Below are 18325 nucleotides of genomic sequence, written 5' to 3' on the forward strand. Positions count from 1 at the left end.
ACAACAACCAATTAGGACTTATAGTCCTCTCTATAAAGCTACATAATTATTTAATCTGATTATTTCACAATGTAATTAGTCAAACCTCTACAAATATTACAAAAGATCTCTATTACTCTCAACACAATAATAGCTTGTTGGATTTAGTGTCCTCAAACTTATAGAAAACCCAACTGGTTATTTCACGAGACGTTGTTAACTTGTGATTAATCAGTGTCTTTTAAAGGACTTATAGTTCCTTTAGATATATCTCTCTGAATAAATAATTGGTTAATTCACAATGTGGTTAATCAACAATAATATTACATATAATTGACTGGACTTATAGTTCATTCAATAGCACTCATTACTTTTAGTAGCTCTCGACCTATGGGTTGGACTACTCATTCTTAGGCTCCGGCCTAATCAACAGATTTAACTTGAACCTTGAGTATTCTTGGTATTAAGTAAATAATATTAAATTGACAATGCTATGTTATGATATAGCAATTATCAACATTATATGGCTTGGCCAATTCCAGGGTGTGGAAGGTATCCCCTATCACACAAATCTTCATCTCTATCGGACTGTCTTCACAGGTGATCTCTAATGTCACATTATAGGGCCGAAGGGTTATGTCCCAACAAAGTAAGTTCTGGTGTCTGGGTGATCTCGCTTCTTGGTCTGATCTCTTGTGGAGCCGAAGGGAAACCCCCATTGAGTAAGCTCATAACAGGGTGACGCTGGGAAACAGTTTCGTACTGTTAGTGGGTGATCTCTATGTCGCCATATAGGACTGAAAGGGTCATCGCCCATGAGTAAGCTCTCGTGTCGGAGTGATCCTGGGATTTCAGTTCCGATCCGTTTGCCTCTGGCAAACACTAATTTATACTGGAAGCATCGTGGGGCTGGTGGAGCCACTGTAATGTTGAAGTAAATGTACTTATGTTTGGTTTGGAACTGAGAATACTCATTCCCTTATTACCATCAGAGTGCATTAATAAATAGTTATACCCTTCCCTACCTTTTAGGAGGAAGAGTTATAGATAGTTGGAAAGTCTTCCACTGGTCCGGGCGTGTGAGGGGCCCGACCGCTCCCCCATTTTTTTTTTATTATTACAGTTATTCTGTAATTTGCTATTAAATTAATATATTATATTCTAACTTCCTAGTTACATGAATTATGAGTATAATTCATTAATTATTCTTAATCCTTAAATATTTATCAATCATCTTCATTATTTAACTCCTATCATATACCAATTAAAGAACCTTTTGGTTATTACACACACAACGGGTCCTACATTACTAGACGATCACACATTTATTTATCTGGCCAGATGATCAAGTGTTCTACTAAAGATCTGTTCAATATTATGTGTTTATTGAAAGGTTATATGATTCATAGGGTGTTTGGGGTATATAAGGCAATATAGGTATGGGTTATATTGAGGGTGTTAGGCCATTCTTTAGGGAAAGTTTTCATTATATTTTCATAGATTTCATTAGGTAAAGCCTTCGTAGGCTTTTCTTAGGCTTTGTAGGTTTTCCATGTGTAGCTTAGTTTAGAGGGTAGTTATTATATTATAAAGGGGTACACATAGGCAAAGGGGGGACCATCACAGGGTTTAATGACCTTATTGTTAACATGTACAATAATAGAATTAAATGAGCTTTGTTAAAAAAAAAAATAAAGCGGGCCGTTGAACCCTACTACACAGTGCCGGCACCCGCAGGCTTTCAAAGGAGCATATCTCCGATAAGGCTGTCTCTCTGCCCTCCAATCCTCTGATAAATACACTTTATCATAAAGCCTTTACACTTTATGTTTTCGGTAAGCACAAGTTATTAATCGTCCGTACAGACACATGTTATTATGGACTGGGCATAATGACTTACTGATAGGATACCAATGTTATGTAGGTTCTTGTACACTTACAATATACATACGATAGTGTTTAGCTACTTTAGACAGCTGGTAAATGAATCTAGTGATATTATTTTTTTTATTTACGTTCACTTTTAGTATTCCATTCCAAAAAGGTACAAAGAAATCTTTATGGTGCGATTTCGTCTGTCCGTCCGTCTATCACAACGTTATATCTTGGTAACTATTAACTGCTGATTTGATAAATTAAATTACATTTTTTATATTATTGATCCGCATATATTTCAATGGAAATAATTGAAAAAATATTTTTATTATCTTTGCTCGGAGGTCCAAAAGGGGTAATTAAAATTTCAAAATTGTTCTACTAGTCCAAATGAAGTATCATATGAAAAGGCTTAATTTATACATTTCAAAACATTTTTATTTATGTTTATGATAAAATATTAACAAATAATAATAATAATAATAAAAATAATAATTTTTCAATAATAATAATAATAATAAAATTAATAATAATTTTTCAGTTTTGATCGCACATGGGAGAAAAAATTCATTCCCTCATTATCTGCGAGGGTTCTGAAACGGAAAATCTAAAATAATAGTAGTTAATAAAGATATATATGAATATTATAGGCGAAATGATACGATGTTCTTAACTGACACGGTTTTCAAGAAATTATAAAAAACTCCAAAAGCAAACATAGTTATGGGGTCCAGATTTTAATCACGATTATGGCCTTAAAAAAGAAATTATGAATTGTACTATTAATAATAATGACATCTAATGTCTATTTTGTATAAAAAAAACAATAAAGGTTAATTTATTTCATATTTATATACGGTTTATATATGTACGAAAAACTCGGTGTGTGAGTTTTACACGCACCTGACTTTTTATATATATATATATATATATATATATATATATATATATATATATATATATATATATATATATATATATATATATATATATATATATATATATATATATATATATATATATATTATGTATTTACTGTTTGTCGTTTCGAACGTTGAGACTTAAGCATCGTATTTACGCTGAAGAAGACTTCCGGATAAAATCGAAATATGTCTGAAAATACAAAATAAGTTTATTTAATATTCAAGTCTCGAATCTAGTGATAGGTAACGTTTTTATTAGTACTCGCATAAGAATGAACAAGATTCCAGATATCTTTTCTTGTTCTATCTCATGTACGCAGTAGTGATAATGTATCTATCGATAACGTGGTTAAAGGGATTGCCTTATGGTAGGAGCATAATAACTTGTTGTTATAGTAAGACCTAAGGGCTCACTTATACATAATATATTACTATTTCCAGACCCCAAAGGTCGTGAGTCCGGGTCTAGTCGACACTATACACTGTCAATTTAAAGTTTCGACTGACTGTTGTAGGGTCTCTTTAAAGCCAAGAATGTGGTTGTTATTTAAATTTGAAGAGTGTATAATCATGCACTGAAATATAAGTTATGGCTTTGTACACTAGTTACAAATAACAACTTAGTTTTCAGAAATACCAATGTATGAGTATATCTTAACAAGGTATACAGCCACATTGTATAATTGTTGTTATTATTGTCTACTAATTGTTTGCTGCGGTTTCATCCACGTCTATTATATAAAGTATACTGTATTTTAAGTTATGATATACTTAATCTATACGTGTACTAAATTTCATTTCAATCTGTACAGCCGTTTAAGCGTAATCGAATAAGAAACATTTTTATAAATTTTCATATTTATAATATTAGTGCTGTTAGCAGAATAGGCAATGGTTATAACTTATTATAAGTCAAGCCATCATTTAATTAAATATAATGTAATTAATTTAATTTTGTCTGTTTAAAAATTGTTACAATATTGTACACTGCTGTATCCGCTGACATTGATGCTCCTTTCCACTTTGGGTTTGCTGGAAGAAAACTCTATCAGAGTTAAGCTCGCCTTTATACTTTTGATTACCTCTGTCATGTTCTTATAACTAGTGTGTACAATTAAGAATTAAATAAATAAATAATAAATTATTTGATATTCCACGTTGTATAAAAATACTTCTTAACGAAATATAATCAGAAGCGTAATATAATAATGTGCAGTGTGAAATGCAGTGTTAATGAGGGCATAAGTATTAGGGGAAATCAGTTCGATATCGCGAGTTAATCGAGCGTGCTGCGTGTGAGACTCTCCACATGCAAGTATAATAACGCACTTTCATTTTGTGTAAAACCACACTTTTTGCTGTATGAAGACATCAATCTGATACACTTTTATATTAGAACAGTTTGAATTATATAGTGCAAGATAGGATGTACTGGGTTAGTGGGTATACTAATCCTCATTATACTCGCAAAACTTAGGATAACTTTCCCCAAAAATATAGTCTAATAATTTGATAATTTCATACAAATTGGACAGTTACATGTAAAGTTTAAAAATTTATTTGACATGTCAACTTTGTTTCTTGGTGAAAGTTTAGTTTTATAATTATTATAACTGAGTTTTAAATTATACCTTTTATTACTCATAACTAGGGTCGACCAAGAAATGTCTAAATATGGCACTTTAAAAGAGTGGTAATTTTACAAATGATTTCTTTTTTTAATTAAACAACTCAAGTTATATGTTTTAGTAAAAATGAAATGGAACCGAATTCTAATTTGAAATTTCTATAATGCTTATTTTTTTTAATGGATGATAATGGAATAGTTACACCGCTTGCGCTAACGGTATACGCTGGCGGGGCACCAGTAGGGGATGATAAGTGAGAACGGCAAAAGGCAGATCAGTTAGCTCATCATGATGAATACATCTGAAATTCAGCACGATGGTTTTTCAGGGGAGACCATGAATGCTCCATTTTATGCTACACAAGTTGTAACTGTGTATTTAATTATTAATCTGAGACTATTATGTAGATCCATTGTTTTATATAATATTTTGTCTCATTAAATAAACAAAAAAATGTAGATGTAGAAAGAAAACTCGATATAATACCTTACATTAAACCGATTAGTTATTTTAGTCTAGGTTAATATTCTCTTATGATAGAATTCACCACTAATAGAAAATATAAAAGAAATAGGTCTCTATATCAGCAATTTCTAAAGTGAGTTTTGTGGAACTTAGGGATTTCGTATAAGTCACCAAGGTTCGCGAGATTATTTATACAGTAAAACAATTTCATTCTTCACATTAAAAGTTAAGGAAAACTATAAAGTAGCCCTTTATAGTTTTCCTTAAAATATTTATAAAATGTTTTAAAAGTTTTATATTAATAAAAGCTTTTGTTCTTATTATATTACAGTATTTTTTATTTGTAATCATTTGATATGGGGTCCCAAAAAGTAAAAGGTATTTGTTGTGCGTTCCGTTATCTTAAAAGAATAGGAACCGCTGCTCTATATAACGATTCTATACAATTGCACCTTTGACTGGAACACTTGTGTGGTATTCAAGTCAAAGGTGCAACTGTGTATAGTATGTAGAATTGTAGATTAATGTCACACATAATACTATACTGGTACTAATGCATAGTTAGTTGAAACTCGAGTAACGGATCCCCATTATTAGTATTTATCCTGTCAGTGAGCTATGCAAGAACAAGAATGATGCTGAACAAACCTTCTAAGATTTCCAATTATACAGACGAGTAATACTATATATTTAAGTAAACTAATAATGAGGGACGATGACAGCACGCTAAGGAAGGTGACACCCAATATAAAGTAGAATTCAATACAGAGATTTACAGTTTTAAGTAAAGACACATTATTATTTATTACCAGTTGATGTCCGCGACTTTGTTCTCGTTTGTTATTTCTGGTTAGTATGTATCGATGTATGTACCTACCTATATATTATGGTTGGGAATACTGGACCAAAATTAACAAATGATATATCGTCCTCACTCTTTGCCTTAGGTATGACTTTACTTAAGTAGGTTGTGTACTGTGTATAGTAGCTGTATAAGTTACTATAGTTTTTTTAACTATCACACGGTAAATCTTTGATTCTACGTTATTGAAAGTATTCAAAATGTTGACCGGGGATGTAAGGTACCACCATGCAAAATTTCATTTAAATCGGTCCAAGAGTTTCGGAGATTAACCCGTACAAACAGATAGAGAAACAAAAAAGTTGAAAAAATTTGGATTTTTTTTATACAACTTAGAATGGCAAACAAGCTGACAGCTCACCTGATGGAAAGTGGTAACCGTCGTCTATAGACATAGGTAGTAACATGGACATTACAGAGTATATTGTTTCGCCCATATTATCCCCCATGCGTTGCCATTCCTAAGGACTCAGGTGTTATTCCTCTGTACCCTGTAAATTCACGCCATATCCCACCCTTCAAACAATAACACAGCCATGCAAACATAATTGCTTCACGATTGAAACACGAATGGGATAGAGGTACCCATGCAAACGACTTTTGTACAAAGTCTTCCTCTGGTCTATTTCACTTCTCACATCCCCCTGAATCGTTTTTTAGCGTTTTTTTTTTCTATGTACAGGCATTCAACCTCTATAGTTTTATCATATTTATAGATTATATCAGGCGTTATCTGTCCACTGCTGAACATGGGGAGGTCTATATTTAGCGGTGAATAGATATAGGCTGAAATGACGATGAATGTGTGAATACATTATCAAACATTATTCTCCTTACTAATATTATAAAATGTAAAAATGAGTTTCAATAAATTAATAAAAACTCTTTTATGTTCCCTTCAAAGAATGATGATGAAATGTACGACTATATGTAAAATAGTACATTAAAAAACAATATGTACACAAACAAAATGAAAACTTTATTAGATAAACTTCACTACATAAAAGTAGGATAAAGAGGCAACCTTAAGAATGCTTGTCTGTTAACTTTTACCTTACTTACTTAGCACCTTAAAGGCTTGACTAGAAACTATGAAATTTGGTATACATGCACTATATGAGATAAAGAAGGACATAGGCTTCTGTTCATTCTGGTCAATGAACATATCTCCATCATAGGGATGATACTATAGAAATAATACGAATAAAATACGAACTCGCAGCTCAAAGTTTGTTTATTAGGAAGTCTTGTCTATTATATTTATAGAGTTATTGAAAGTCATACATATTATAGCGAATATTTGCAGATTTCACGCTCCAAGAAATTCCTCGGTAACAAGCTCATACAGACATTATAGAGTTGTCACAGACTGGGACTACAATTTAGAATAACATATTTAAACGTCGTTAGATAAAACATATAATTTCCTGCTATTATATCGTAATCTAGCATACATTTCTCTGCATTGATACTTATTGAACTTGGAAAATTTGTTCTTTTCGATTACGAATTAATCTTTGAGCTTTAAAATCTTTTCTTTTCATTATTTTTATTATTGTCTTAACAATCATCATCTTTTACTATCTCTTTCTCCCTGTAAAGGTTAAAGTTCTCAATCTAATATATTTGTTACAAGAAGTTGAGTAACAGGGTATACGAGTAAGTAATAATCAACAACCTAGTTTTATTGTTTTAATTGAATAATGAAATCAAGGGGAGTAAGAAGTTACTCATCTGTGAAGACAAAGTTGGCTCATATCTAGTGTATTCTACGTTGAGTTCTTACTTGATTTATCTAATACAGAGTATCCTAGTTTGGGAATTAGTTAATTGCTGGGTTTTTGTTTTAGTACTAAATACAGAATATTATTTTTTAAATAAAAATTGTATATTGTTCGTTATTAAATACATTATTTGAGATGAGTTTATATTTATAAATTACATACACGGTTAGATTGATTGAATAAAATTTTATTTCAATAATCCACAATAGTTACACTACATTATAATTACAATATTGAGTTACATACATTCATAATATTAAGTTTTTCATGCATTGACGGTTTTAGTGATTTAATATTTTTAGAAAATATCTATTGTGAATGACATATAGTAGGATTTTGAACTAAATAATATACTTCTATAATAATAAATATCATACACTTGACAGCTGACATGGATCTCGAGAATTTAACGCCTGCAGAGAAAACTATGTTCTTTCTAAGTTTCTAGTAATAATTACTGTAGATGTCAGAAATTTTGATAAGCAATTTTGTTATATATTCGAATGAAATTAAGGTCGAATTTTCCAAGTTTATATCTCATCGATGGTATTGCTGTCAAATAAAAGTCAATTATGTCATTACTTTGACGGGTCCGGTGCTGGAGTGTTAGTGATAGGAAACCCCGTGGAGAATAAACTGTTCGCTAATCACTTTACAACTAGTATTAGCCAATGTTATAGAAGGATTATATACATCTATGCAGCTATATAGCTGAGTTTCTTGCACGTTCTTTTTGGCTGAAATTGCGCTCCGAAAGCGCGGTAGGATCATGAAAAAATTACTATATTAAAATGCTTAATTTTAAGTTCACTAAAATAAATATATTTCTTTCTTTCGTTCCCATTTGATAAATTCGGATGAAGTCGAAACCATTTTCGGAAACGTGAAACATAGTACGTTCATAAAATTCCCGTTATATATTTATAAAGACTTTATTTGATGTCTGTAAAATATTAATTTTTGGTTCTTACAAGAAATTTATGTTGAAGAAAAGTTAGAATTGAGGACAAAAAATTAATAAAGGAGTAAATATACGTTTAATGAGTATTTTTGAATTCATAAATTTAAATCTACAAAAAAAGCGACTTTAATTACATATACCGATGTACGATGAGATATTATGTAGATATTTCATGTTGAACATTTATAAAATCGCGTCTGCAATTAAATTTTGTTCTTAAAATAATGCTTTTCAAATAAAAATTATGAAATAAATCTTATAGATTGAAGAAGTTATGAAATCGTTTAAGAATTGGCGATATGATAGCATAGTTATAAAAAATCAATTTATTATCTAAACCTTTTTTTTAATCTTTTTCTTTTTCTTATTTGGCATTGTCTTTTTAGGAAAACTTTCTTACATCGGATGTCGTTTAAAAATTCTTACAAATAATTATGTTCTATTCGAATTTTAAATTTGAAACGCACTTTTGCTACGGATGTATATTTTAAATTTATTTTGTTAAAAATTATAATTTTAAATTTGTTAAAAAAATTGTTACTTAAAACCGCAGTATAAAACGCCACGTGTTCTACAATCGACATTAATATAAAAACACGTCATAATACGAGAATATGGGAAACAACGTAGTGGCGACATTGGCCGTGATCGTTTTCGCTCGAGAAAGCAAATTGTCGTCCATTCTAATGCCTGCTGTCCACTGATGCGTAGCTTGAGCTATATGCATTATACATTAACATATATTATGCAGAATTATGCAGCGTATTATAAGAAATAAATTATAATTGAATAAAAAAAAAATACATTTTAAGTGAGTTTCTATATATTTACAAATTGTGAAGTAGGATTCTAAGTACTAAATTGTCAATATGACATACTTAGAAGATAACTTATAATAATTGCCAAGCTTTAAGGTACCTTTAATATATTTCATTCAAAGTGGTTGAAAACTCTGTAAATTAAAACATATACTACTAATTAAATTTTGATCTAAATTTGTTCCTGTTAAAAATTGAAGAAATTCTGAATTTATACGTATTTTTTTTTCAGTTATATTTTTAATACATTGCACCGATTTTGATAACTCTTTTTGTACGTAGTAGAGGTTACTGCCTTGATAGAGTTAGGGAATTATCAACTTATATCCTGTATCATTGAAATAACATTCACAACACAACATATAAATTTTCCATAACACATATATGTATACATATATGTGTTATGGAAATTTTATGAAATCAAAACAATTGTCGGTAATGATAAAAATTGTAAATTCATAAAATGATATCGTTAAAATGAATATAAGTTTTAAAAATAATTATAGATTTTTTCATGACTTGGACAACTAATAAAGAAAGGAATATTTATTAGCTATATTTATTTTTAAAAAAGATATATAAAGCAAAATAAATTAAATATTATTTTATAAAAGTTCAGAAATGAAAGAAAACGTTAATGGCGGAAGACGTCGGAATATAATTGGATTCTTTAATATAAATTATATACCATGGGTTTAACTGTACTGTTAATAAATAATGTTACAATAGAGATGCAGCGTTCACCAGTGGAGACTAGGGTTAACAGACGCCATCAGAAACTAGTTTACTCCGCATATTTATTCCGATATTTTCACTTATGTAAATGATATAAATTTTTCTTTGAACTTAAGTCCGGTTAGAAATTATATTAAAAGTAAACGTTTCATTTCCATTCTTTTCCTGTAAGAATGTTTTACTTGATTTATTTTTACAAGACTGCAGGTTCTATTCTCTTTGTTTTGATATGTTTTTTGGCTATTGATATAAATAAAGTTTTTTTTTGTTACAGGTCTAAAATGGCATCTGATGTCGCCGCACATATACCAAGAACGACATTCGTTTGGTTAATTCTCGCATTAGTTAATGTAAGTAATAGAAGTAACGTCCTTAAATTGAATTTGCGCAGACTGAAGGTTTCTTTTTAATAATAATTTAAAAACAGAATATCGATATAAAAATAGAACACAATATAAAAAAAGATTGTTAGTAATTGATTTTATAACATTGAAAACCGAATTAAACCTTTCTTCTAATACAATACTTTTATAACTGGCTAGTTTTAAAAAGTAATAATTCGAAATTAAAATTCTTATAATATCGAAAATCGAGGTAAACCTTTTTCTAGTACACAATTTTATAACTGGCTAGTATTAAAAAGTAATGATTCCAAATTCGAATTCTTAAAACGAATACCACCAAGCTCCGTTTACACCGCTACAAAAAGCTGCCCTAGAACAGCGTTGAGTAAGCAGAATCGAAACTCCGTCCTTGGTGAGGTCGACATTGCAACCTAGCAAGTTTGAGATGTCATTCGATACATGAAGCTGGTTAGAGACTTGAGACCTTCTTGTTTATCCGTGTAACAGCCAGTGTATCCGCTCCATTTGAGCCCGCACTGCGTTTGCGCGTCCGGTGGCATACATAGTGTACATATCGCACGCTGGCAACTGGACCGCAAAAACAGATAGATAGTTATAGTACAGTCAACTTGAAAAGTCAATTATAAACTTAATAATGATGAAATTATTAATAACTAGCGATTTAGTTTGACTTCGTATGGATAGATAGAATTTTCGAAAATAATATACACATTACTAGATAATGTAGTTTTCTACAGGTGAAAGAATTTTTAAAATCAGTTAAGTAATTTTTGAGTTTATCTATTACACATAATGAAATCTTTCCTTTTTATAAAATTTGTATAGAAATATATCTATATTTCTATATTAATTTATCTAAATAATATTTAACAGAATGTCTTTGTTAAACATTATAAATCTGTATTTTTTGTGTCTTTCTTACGAGAAAAGTAGAATTATTATTATTTTATTTTTGTTGTTGTTGCACTAAAAACTTATTTTGGAAATGAAAATCAGAAATACTAGTTTGCAATATCAATATTAATGTAACGACTTTTTTTACGTCAATACCTTGTTTTTTAATTAATGTCATAAAATTAAAAGGAGTATAAATATTATCCTCATCATCATCTTAGCCATTATCTGTCTACTGCTAAACATAGGCCTTCTTCATAGACTGCCATAAGGAACGGTTCTGAGCCACCTGCATTCACTGACTTGCATGCATTTGAGGTCTTCACTCCATCTAGTGGGTTATTATAACATTATATTATATGTTTATAAAAATTATCACTTGTAATTATGATAGTAGTCACTTGTACAAAAATTTTTAGTAAAATTATTTATAATACTTTTGTCTCATAATAACTATAATATTATTAAAAATTAAAAAAAATCCGCGACACCAACTAACCTATAAAACAGCTGACAGTCTTGAAACGTCTGAATAGATTTATAAATTGTAGCTAAAAATCATCTCGATCACATCCGCTTTCAAACGAAAAAACGCATCATAATCGGTCTATTCATTTACGAGTTTCGATGCTACGGATAGATATACAGTCACACATCACTTGATTTAGGATGTATAGAGACAATTGGTAGGGTTGATAAATTGCCATGTTAATAAATTAAGTTGGTTAGTCGGCAGTGTGAAGGGAAAGCACGATCTTGACCTTACCGATTGGCTGTACTGATCGCAAGCCAAATCGTGACATTCGTTGACAGCTATAAACTTTTCTACAATCAAATTTTTAAATCAAAAATTATGGAATTAAGTTTAAAATGTTCGAAGAAATCGTGCCTAATAGTAAGCCGTCCATTAACGTAGTAAACTTTAATGGGTTATTATGGTAGAATGAATGGATTTACGTAAACACTGCTATGTCGCGATTTTAACCACATTTAACTTTTTATCTCTTGTTCTCGCAGAAAAAACAGTAAAAATTTATGATACTTATATCTTGTAATAACATATACAGATACTTAAAATTTAGTTTCCAAAAAAAAAAAAAAACTATTTTAAGATTGAATAAACAGTTATTTTAAACTATATGTCAAGTGGAACCAACAAAAGGGAACCCAATCCTGTTATTTAGGATGTAAATACTTAAAATTTCTTCATAACTGGAGTACCTAAATATCGTATTACTTTAAAAAAAAAACATATTTAAGTCGAAAACCTCGTTTATTATCTTATTTTTAAATTTACACCAAAGATGGATTAATGTGTACTAAAATATATTATATATATACAATTTCTGATCAAACCTCTAAATCTCAATATCTCAATTCGATGATAAATTGTCCAGCAGACATCGCTAATAACTTTGTTAGTAAGACGGATTGCCGTTAAATTTATAACACGTTGAGAAATCATTAATCATTTCATATGATTTAATTCATAGATAGTCATCCTATGGTGTGATTAGTTAATAGTGACTTTCTATCTTCATAAAGAATCAATCCGATGAGTGAAATATCTTGACGGGCTATATTGTTGTACCTAAATACATATAATATATGAGTCCGTGTATTAGCAAAATAATAAATAAATTATCGAGAAATAACTACTTGGGACAGATAAAGGAAACACTGGGTGTCATGTTGTTTAGGGAGGTCAAAAATATAGCCTGAAATAGAGTTGGAAGAGAAATCGGTAAATCTTGGGTTTTACTCGTAAAGCTTAGGATTTGCTTACATTTATATTCACATGTAAATTTTAGGCTTTTCCCAAAGGAAACCTAACGTACCTTTCTGACGACAAGTAAAAACTTGAATTATGGTAAATTTAATATTTTCTATATTTATATCAGAGACAAAAAATAAACATAAAAATTTTCACCTTCAATTTACCTTTTAGTAATAAATAACAATAAGTTGCTATTTTGTATGTCAAATTAAACAGACTTAATAAGTATGTAACGTAAATGTATAGAAATTGTATATAGTAATATCAACTTATGCATAATACAAAATATCTGTCAAAGAAATACTATTCAGTAATTTTCACACCATTATTCTTGTAGCTGTATACACTATTACCATCTGGTACCATCATAGCAATTCCATATAAAACTGTATCCATAAATGCTCAAGACGCAAATGATAATAAGAAGGATACAGAGAATTATACAGGAATGTTCTAGAGTCCAAGAATGCTTTTCAATAGTGATTCCCGTCACAGGGTAGAATACATAACCCAGCATAATAATATTGCCCTATCAGTTGTAACAACCGGAGAATTGCATTCGTAACACGACCCACAGCTCACCTATTACAATACCAATTTGTATAGGGTTGATTATTTGAATATTCTACGTTATTACAAAAGGAATAATCTAGCCTCAGGTCATAACTATACTTTTTAGTTATCTATACATCTTGTACGTGTAACTTAGGTACTTTATGAAAGACTAGTAATCCGTCCCGACATTGTATGGATTTTTTAATAAAGTATAGTCGTTATTACTTGCTAATAATGTAGATTTCTATAGGTGAAGGTCATTTTTAAAATAAGTTATTAAATGTTTTTAAAGTTTAATTTCGATGTATAAGCAAAAAAATAAAATCTTTTCTCTTAAATCTTTTCTTACCCTAAGATTAAGATTTTTTTTATTCATATGCATAATATTTTAGATGATGAACATGTTACCTTAGATAAAGAATAGTATCTACTATTGTTATAAATCAAAATACATAATGACAGTAATAAATCTATGAAAGTATGATCAGATACAAAAGAAGTGTATGTAAATTTCTTGTATGATACAAGTAATTCACACAATATATTTTTTATTCAGTTTCTTACTTCAGTCATGTCATGTCGGCCAGATTTTAGTCTGTCGAATTTTGAGCCAAAAGAAGGTAATATGCATTCATGCATGCATTATTGTCTTATTTCGACATTTTATAATTTAAACAATTGCAGAAATAAACCCTATAATGCTAATAATATATATATTTTTTATTTCTTTCTAAATATTACAGACAAAAATTTAACGTAAACAAAAATTACAAGGAACAAACAAACAGATGAGCCTTATCGTTAAAGCATTAATCAGAAATCGTCTGAATGGAGGAGTGTCCCGTAAATTTTATAGAGTCCCGTAATTTAAGATACATGTTGTCTTCTAACTTTGGATAAGTCGTTCATAGGAGTCTCATTCGCATTCTTATCAATGTGTCGCAATTGTGTTAATAGCACTTTTATGGGCTTAAATTATAGTAATAGCAAACGCGGACAGAATTTTTAGATTCCATTTCCCAGTAAATCATGTCATGGAATTACTTTTTTGTTTGTTTGTAACACTTTACTGCACAATAAAGCTTAAAATACGACTATTCACTATGTTGCGACTTCTTAATGAAATTTATTTTCAAGCGACTTCAAAAATAAGGAGATTTTCGATTCGGTCGTATTTTTTAATGTTTGTTACCTTATAACTCCGTCAGTTCTAAACTAATTTGGAATGTTTTTTATCTAAAAGTATATACATTACAGATTGGTCCTATAGAAATTTTATCAAAATTAGTTCACTAGTTCAATTGTTAGTTTAAAATAATTGGTTTGGTTACAATTGAAGTTACTTTTTTTGGGAACACAATCTTTAATTATTAGGTAAACTTTTGATCGATAAGTCTCAAACAAGATTGAATAAGATTTTTTTTATATCTGATAAAAATTGTGAATCGTCTCACCGTCTATCTCGCAAGAGACTTGAAAATATTTGGAAAAATAAGAAAATACCAAGTAAGCTTCATAACAAGTTTCATTCATGATAATTTAAATTATAGAATAATCATTTCAACAATAAAAAGAAAATACGAATATTTTAAGATTGTGTCCCACAAAATACCGACTTAAATTTAAAAACTAAACAACTATACCTATTTTGATAAAATTTCTACGAAAGAAATCTGTAAATCTTCTCTTTTCAGATAAAAAAGAATTTTATAAATCTATTTATAACTGACGGAGTTATGAGGTAAAAAAACACAAAAAAAAATACAACCCAAATGAGGATCCCCTTGTTTTGAAGTCCATGGAAAAGCATTAAAATGGTGCCATGTCCTTCTTTAAACTTGACGCTGATTTAAAATACTACTGTAATAAATAAACAAATGTGGCATTAAATTTAAGAATTGTATAACACTTTACACCTTTATCTTATTACATTGGCAACTTTCATCAACAAATTACGAGCAAAATAACTAATAAAACTTTACATTGTATTTTATGTTTATAGTGATCAGTTTGATTGATTTATTTATCAATTTAACGTCTTTCTATATAAAATGATACAATTTTTATTATGCAGAACTTGAGAGAGAAGAGATAAGAAGTAAACAATCTATTTAGTTGAAACTAAACCTATTTATAAGGTTACAAAATGAATCAAATTTACATTTAACTTTCATTATCGAATATATATTATTCTGTATGTTAATCTTTCGATTGACTTGAAATCATTTATTTAGTTGATAATCTTATCATTGCTCCGCTCTGTTTCACTTATTTCACGATACATAGCTTTCCTGTTGAGATATCCACATTCATTACTTCCTCAATTAGGTAATTTTACCAAATGAATAATATTTATTAACAGATTATAATTAATTAACTGTGCTTGTACGACTGAATTTCTGTTTGAAGATATGGTAGTGAAAGTACAGAATATAACACACAGTTCTCTGGAAATTACAGTGTACCTATTCTATGATATTCGTTTGCACTTTATATCTAAAGGCGATAGTTACTATTTTCCATCAGTTGGCTTGTGAGTTTTTATATTTGCCTTTCTGTATTGCATAAAAAATCCATTTACGTTGTGACAACCCTAGATTTTGTCTCGTCAGCTGTCCACTTCACGTACTTACACGTCCTGCTGCGAACATGTAATGGTTTGTGAAAGCCGTGTGAAGCCAGCACATCAAGCATTGTCTATGTCATGTACCATCAGCTCAATTATCTAAGTCTAATTACTACCGACCGAGTTCACAATTCCACTGGCTTCCTTCGGTTGATTGTGGCAAATTGACGCCGCTTCCTCAATTCGATCTTTACTTTGTTGCCTGAATTAAGATTTATAGTGTCTGTAATTTATTGCTTTTATGGACTGTACTGGATATATAATTCGAATTAATATGACATTAAATTCTTAAGTAATTAGTCTTTATGATCTTTTTTGTAAAAGTCATTTAATAATGATATTCGTTATATTAAGATGTACCGTCACCGTTTATGAAATCACCCTTACTAAATGTGAAAGTGAGTTTGATTGTTTATTACTTCTTTGTACTTTAATAGATTTATCAATGATCACGAAGTTCACGAAAAGGAGATAAACTATTTTTTAGCTCAGTTATTTAACATATTTCGGTCGGTAATGGCTTTTGTTTTATAACAGTATTGCACTGCTGATATTGCAAACTTCAGCGAGTACTTATTTCTGTCATCAAGCGTTTCGTATGTTTATTAATCGTAATTTTGTATCATTAAATGAAAAAATCCATGGTATTTGAAATAAGTAATGATGTAACTGTGTGTAGCAATATTGATAAAATTTTAATATATGAATTAATATATACTAATTTCTCATCTTAAACAGTCTTACTATAATTTATGTTAAAACACATTCATAATTTGGAAATCATTGATCATTTCCAATAACTTATGGTAAACTTTCTCCACAACGTACTTAGAATGTCCCTAGAAATTTAAATTTGCATTTGTCTCCGCTTCCTGCTTTTCTCGTATATTATGCTTATACTCTCTGACTTTGTTAACACATTCTATTTGAAGGTCACTAGTTTATAGATTCTGTATGTATCAGGTCTTGCAATTTGCTGTGCACTCTCTATGAATAATACATCATGCATTCCGTACAACAATAAGATACGGCGGGCGTTTGCGTGAGTCGAATCGTGGAACGGTAACGGTCTGAAATTTGCCCATCCACGGATTCTGATGAATATGCAGTTCTTCTGATGACGCTTTGTCTTGGAATGCTAACGGTTGGTACACTTCGACAATCCTGACTGTGATCGGTTCGATTTCATCCATCGAAAGTAATAACGATCCGGTTCGGGAGGGCCTTATTTACATCAAACATCCATAGGCCGGTCTTAATTGCTCGTAAACGCATAAACGCGTGAGTTAGTACGCACGGGTTCGCTTCGAAATTACTGCAGATGCGATTGTAGTGTCACTTGCGTTTAAATTGGAATCCGATTATAAGATAGCGTGTTTGTTTATGAATTAAAAACGTACGATATTAAAATATTTTAGTGTGTTTAACCAGTTTTTTGCAAGTTGAAATATATTGGGATGTTTCTGTCCCTAATTAAATTTTTTTTCATTGCAGTGTAAGTATTTCTTGTTATCGGGGTAATATATATATATATATATATATATATATATATATATATATATATATATATATATATATATAAAATATTGGCAATATTATTTATTTATGGGTTTACATACTAAAAGTGAAATAGTAAAACTATTAGCTATGTAACAGCTACCTGTATTTATACATAAATAAGCGTTGTTCAAATATTTGTCAACAATAAATAAAGAGAATTATTCTTGAATTATGTGAATTGATTCTTCTGTCTATATATCCATATGATTCTTTTGAATTTCAATTATAATTCTAGACGGATTACAATGATTATTTATGTTTCATCTTTACTAAAAATGCAGTTTTTAATAAAACCAGTTTTTACATTAATTTATTTTGTCTGAAAATAAATGGGAGATTACATCTAAGTTTATTTTTTAGAGTCTATAGTTTGATTAATGATTTCCATTAGCAAATCAATGCAAATGCATTGATTTAGTTTTAAAGATGTAAGTCTGTTCGATAATGCAAATCTTGTTCTATTTGGTTGCAGTGCTTGTAATTTGCAGATGAACCAAGAGTTTCAATAAATTCTTTGT

At 29.8% G+C, this 18325-nt stretch overlaps 1 protein-coding gene across 1 annotated transcript in view; it reads left to right on the plus strand.

Moving 5' to 3' along the window:
- LOC113518946 (cuticlin-1) overlaps positions 1–18325 on the plus strand; it is a 140395-nt gene that overhangs the window by 53465 nt on the left and 68605 nt on the right. The window contains exon 3 of the mRNA XM_026903982.3: positions 10305–10380. Within this exon, the coding sequence (XP_026759783.1) occupies positions 10305–10380 (76 nt within the window). The remainder of the gene's footprint in view (positions 1–10304; positions 10381–18325) is intronic.

The sequence above is a fragment of the Galleria mellonella genome, unplaced genomic scaffold (genome assembly GCF_026898425.1).
Source record: "Galleria mellonella isolate WM207_F2 unplaced genomic scaffold, CSIRO_AGI_GalMel_v1 utg44, whole genome shotgun sequence".
In the NCBI taxonomy this organism is placed as follows: domain Eukaryota; kingdom Metazoa; phylum Arthropoda; class Insecta; order Lepidoptera; family Pyralidae; genus Galleria; species Galleria mellonella.